The 5,241-nt window shown below is 40.6% G+C and overlaps 1 protein-coding gene across 1 annotated transcript; it reads right to left on the bottom strand.

Moving 5' to 3' along the window:
* Nucleotides 1–718: 718 nt before the first annotated feature.
* On the bottom strand, nt 719–2,557 carry LOC122010698 (stromal 70 kDa heat shock-related protein, chloroplastic-like). The gene is made up of 4 exons (XM_042567200.1): nt 2,414–2,557; nt 1,428–1,492; nt 973–1,161; nt 719–767 (listed from the first exon to the last, which is right to left on the bottom strand). The coding sequence occupies exons 1-4, from the start codon at nt 2,555–2,557 to the stop codon at nt 719–721; spliced, it is 447 nt and encodes a 148-aa protein (XP_042423134.1).
* Between the last annotated feature and the right edge of the window lie 2,684 nt (nt 2,558–5,241).

The raw sequence follows: 5,241 nt of genomic DNA, 5'->3' as shown, positions 1-5,241 counted from the left end.
AGATAAATCTAAAAGCACAAGTGATAGTCCATACAATGCCCAATAATCCTAGTAGTTTAAACGTAGGACACTACATCATAGCCCGGGGACTATATTTGAATGCTCTTTTGATAAAATAAACAGAAGGCTAGGACAAGCGATACTTTGTTTCAAGCACCAATCTAAATCTTCATTAGTAGCATCTCCCTTCTACTTTTTATTTTTCATATTTTGTAAAGAAGATATCCCTTAAACAAGGTTTCTACCTCAGCCTAGAACTCACCTTCAACGAGAAGACCCCCGATGCACCAAGACGGCCGCCACCAACTTCAACATGATCAACCTTGGCGCAGCGACATGGACAAAGTGTGCAGGTGTGAGCTAGCAAGCAGTAGCAATGGGGACGGAGATGCCATTGTTATCCAGTCTAGCAGAGTAATACCGCTCCAAGAAGGGTGCCGGCTAACAAATAATTAATGTGGTCGTAGGAAAGTGCATTTCGAGGGATAAATATAACGGCAGATAGATGTCGACTGACTGTACACTTAACCGAGTTAGCACTTCTACTGAACTTTGGCTAATGAAACTACTCAGAAGTCCATCCATGCTTGAACTAACAGATTTTGTCTCTAAATATCCCATTAGTTTTCCTACCGCTGCTCTTCCACGTATATACCACAAGATTCAGTATCCAAGCCATCCTCCTTATTGGCTATTGGTGAAATCCGCATCAATTACATCACCGCTTTGTGTCAATGGCATCCCTCTTCTCCTTGTCTTCTTTCCACCTGCACGTATCCATATAATGCAGTATGAATTCAGTTCAATTGTTCAAATCTAGGCAGTCGAAAAATAAATACTAGCATGTCACTATTGAAAAAATTATTAACGATAAATATTTTTTAATAAATTTTAATTTAATTTTTAAAAATTGAAAACTGAAATTCTAAAATTTTCGCAAACTAAACAATGTCTTATATAGTGTATTGGAACCATCTTACCTCGTCGCTAGGTAAAGTACTAGCCCCGGTGATGATGATGTCTTGTTTCTTTCCGGTGCCCTTGTCCACGGCAGTAACAGATAGGATTCCATTGGCATCCGTGTCAAATTTTACTTCGATTTGTGAGAAGTCGTGCGGTGCTGGAGGGATGCCATCAGAACTGCCGAGTGACTTCTTGTCTCTTATAGCATACACAATGTATTACCCTTATCAATGCATTACCTCATCAAATAATATAAGATTCATTGTCACATATTCATTATAATATATCTCTTTCATTTATATTCTTTTTAATATTAACATTCATTATTTATGAAATTTATTTATAGAATTTCAAACTAACTGCTAAAAAACAAACTATTTTATTCAATTATTAATTTTAAAATTTTAATTTTTTAATAAATAAAATAAAAAACATACACAAGGGGTGGGCCAGCCTCACTTTACTTGAACGCGTTCAATTCTTTGAACGCGTTAAAGTGGAGGAGGGGTGTTATAATACCCCTCCACAACTGGTGTTAACACGCAAAGGTGTTATAAAACCCCTATGAACGGAGCATTGTAGATGCTCTCACAAACTCTCTCTCTCCTCCTAAAGGACATTTATCTCAACGCTCATCTAACCATCAACTGCAATAGAAAAGACTTCTGATTTGGATGTTACAATGTAGTGTTTCTCGAAATGATCTTTGTCATCATTGTTGGATAATCTGTTACCAGAAATATTGAAAAAATTATAAAATTAAAATTAATATAATCAATTTTAACTTATATGTTGAGATGACCTAAGCGGATAATCTCAGACTGGCTGCCAGCGGGACTGGTTCTGCTAAGCTTCTGGTGGTCCGAGTTGCAGAGTTGATGTAGTGCATAATAGAATCGGGAGTCAATTGTCAAATTGGGAAGAAAATTCGCTGACTAAGATACTGAGACCCGCGTTCAACGTGGTTTCCTTGAAACAGATAAGTCCCACCTCCGGTTATGCTTTAAGGTTCTCTCGGGTCGTCTGTTTCACAGGATACAACGGTAAAACCACACACGCAGCCAAACACTGATTGTTCGTTGCGAACTGAGAATGCACCTGAGTGCTATTATGAGTAGTTTAACCGAACGAATACACGGCTGAGAGAGTTTTGTGGAAGAACATGGGTAAACAAAGGTTCACTTCCTGTTCTTCCTCTCGCTTTCTGTAAAATACAGTACCCAAATAATAATTAAATAATAAGATTATTTGAGAAATAATCTTATTAGAATTTTTAAGAATTTTCTGAGAATTTTTCGGAGCTCGTCTGACGAGTTTAAGGGGATGACTTTATAGGCTTGGGAAAAGCCTGTTTGGAATACTAAAAAATGGGAGTTGATTACGGAATAAACTTAGGTTTTGATTTACCTAATTTACTGAAACCTAAGTTCTAAATATAAATATCTAATACCTTTCCTCTTGCCTGATCCCCTCTCTGCGCCGACGATCTCTTCATCTTCACCGAGCCCTCCTCTTCGTCACCCCCAACCTGTCGATGCCTCTTCCTCTTCGCTCCTTTTTCTTCTCTTCTCCCCTCACAGCCGCACACAGCCATCCCGATTTTTCCCTTCCCCGTGCCCTAACCTCACCTCTTCTCCCCGACGTCGACGCCACAAGGGAACTGATCGCCGGCGGCTAAGCATCCCTTCTCCTCCATCGATTGGCCCTGTTCGTCCGGTTGTCTTCTTCCTGAGTTGTTGCCTTGTGCGGGCAGATCTTCAAGCAAAGGAAAGGGGGGGAGGTCAAGCCCTAGCATCGATTTTCTCTTGCGATCGATCCAGTGTTGGCACTTATGCACCACCCCAATCGCTACCACCACTGCTCGGTGACGCCGTTGCCGAAGGGGAAGGAACCAATGCAAAGGGGGCAGGGCTACCATTCGTGCTGTCACCACCCCTTTCTTCTTCTCCGATTATCTTCAAGTCGGTGCCCTAGTGTCGCGGCCATCCTTTCAGCCATAGGAAGGTACGGGGTGTTGTTATCCTTGTTCCTCTTCCCTGTTCGACAGCTGTCACAGCTTGTCATCGGATTGGTACCTTCTGGATTGTAGATCTATGGCTGCGGCGACCCCATTTTTGTGCTTGGATCTGTGCCACTGTTGTAGATCAGTGATTCTTGAGGCGGCGAGGGTTGTTGGACAGCTTTACCATCGTCGGAAGAGCCAAGAATCACTAATATGGGTAATAAACTGAATATGACCAGATTTAATGAGTTGGTTAATCTATCCTTAGCTGATAATGTCGGATTGAGTTGGGTTTGTATTGGTGTGGAATTAGTTGATCGATGAATTTAGATTAACTATGTGATGTATGAAGAGATTTGGTTGTGATTTTATGATTTGTTACAGGACTTTGATTCGAGACAAGCATCTCGATGTCGGATCTATCTAATATGACCTTCTTTTTTAGGCGAATACCTTTGACCTATCTTTTTTGATATTGTCATTTGATATGCATAGTAGGTTATATCTAGTAGTAATGATTATATTAATATATGCCTTGGTATGTCACTACTTGATACTCGTAGTATGCCTTATTGTTGTCTTTTCTGTATTATTGCTTATGTCCTCTTGATTCTTGCATTGTGTACTTACGTAGTGACATACAATGCATTACCAGATATTGGTCTAGCTACTAGATATATTTGGCATGTGTACCTAGGTTTATTACTTGGCAAGTGTACCTAGGTTTACTACTTGGCATGTGTACCTACGTTTACTATCTAACATTTGTACCTAGGTTTATTACTTGACATGTGTATCTAGGTTTACCATATGACATGTGTACCTAGATCATTGTTATGGACTCGATTTTCCTTTTGGTACACATTATATGGAGGTTGGTATTTTCAGGAGTTACATGCTTAGTGTCATGCACCATTCTGCATGATTGCATGCTGAGCGATTGTCTGCTCCTTTATAGTTGAGCACATCGCTAGTTACTTGATATGCACACACAACCACTCATGGATTAGTGGTATATCAGGCAGGGTGTGTGCAGTTTTTGCTCTGTTAGGGTTCCGCTGGTTCGCTCATGGGTAGGGATGACTACAGCGTGGTAGCGGATAGGGATCCCTCCTCTTGACTATGACATAGGGAGATGAGGGCTTAGGCTCCCCCACTATGTTTGGGGTAGGAGGATAGGTGTACTCCGACAGCATTCTGTCCACTCAGTCACTCAGGAGTAGTGATGGCAAAGTGCATAGTTGTCATAGCCCTACCCACTCGGTCTCACCATCGCGTGTAAGATGGATGACTGGCGTCAGGGGTGACCATGTCATTTACATCATATGTATGGATTGTATTTATTGCTCGTGATTGTTGCATTTTGGATGCTGCATTTTTGTGATTGCATATAATTGACATGCATACAGGAGACATAAGGTATTTGATCTGACGACCCTTATATCCGAATAGGAGGTCCTGGTGATTACAGCTTCTCCCCTTGTTTAGTTTTCGCATTGCCTGTTATAGATCAGGAGACTGTACTACATGATTATTACTGGTAGTTATATTTACTATGCATGTCTGCTCCATACCCGCTGAGTATGTTATACTCACTACCCCCTATTTCTTTTCTTGTTGTTTTCAGGTTAGCACATAGATATGTCGTGTCGCTTGGAGTATCCTGTCTGCCGGTTCCACGTCACATCCGAGGACTGTTTTCGGTGTTAGCTCTCCTTTACTTGTCTTACGTTTTTGTTGGACTTGGTATTGTATAAATTCGACTTTGTTCTTTTGAGTTTGCTATGTGGAGTTGTAATTATTTTGTTGTGGTTGTGTAAGTCTAGCCGGCTAGCAATCTCTGTTGTTTTGGTTTGTATGGGCTTTCTTTCGTTTTTTTTTTTCGCTGTGTGTTTTTAGTACAGCCGAGTGGGTTGTTTAATATATATAACTACGTGGTTGTGATATTTTGTTCCAGCCGAGTAGACTGAGTATATAACTGTGTGATTGTGTATATTTCAGCCGTGTGGACTGATGTATTCTTGTGGATGTAGGTATGATTCAAATTGTCACCGGTACAGAGGAGATACTGTCGGATTTTTGTCTAGCAGAGACTCCTCTGGGGCGTGACACTTTCTCTTTCGCTTATCTTCTGCTACTCTCTATCTTTGGATCAAGATCCAACCTCCTTAGAGCATCTCTAATGCAAGCTTTTTAAAAGGTTTGTAAAATTTAAAAAACTCAACAAAAAAGCTCTAATAAGTGTGGAGATAGACTTTGAGGTTTTTAGTTCAAGG

This window comes from Zingiber officinale, chromosome 8A (assembly GCF_018446385.1).
Source record: "Zingiber officinale cultivar Zhangliang chromosome 8A, Zo_v1.1, whole genome shotgun sequence".
In the NCBI taxonomy this organism is placed as follows: domain Eukaryota; kingdom Viridiplantae; phylum Streptophyta; class Magnoliopsida; order Zingiberales; family Zingiberaceae; genus Zingiber; species Zingiber officinale.
This window is presented reverse-complemented; position numbering and strand designations above follow the sequence as displayed.

Excerpts from the sequence above, each read along its gene's own strand:
- LOC122010698 (XM_042567200.1), bottom strand. The coding sequence starts at position 2,557 with ATGGCTGTGTGCGGCTGTGAGGGGAGAAGAGAAGAAAAAGGAGCGAAG. Across the intron at positions 1,162-1,427 it reads AAAGAATTGAACGCGTTCAA|AGACAAGAAGTCACTCGGCA; the intron begins GTAAAGTGAGGC and ends GTATGCTATAAG. Across the intron at positions 768-972 it reads CCTAGCGACGAGGTAAGATG|GTGGAAAGAAGACAAGGAGA; the intron begins GTTCCAATACAC and ends GGATACGTGCAG.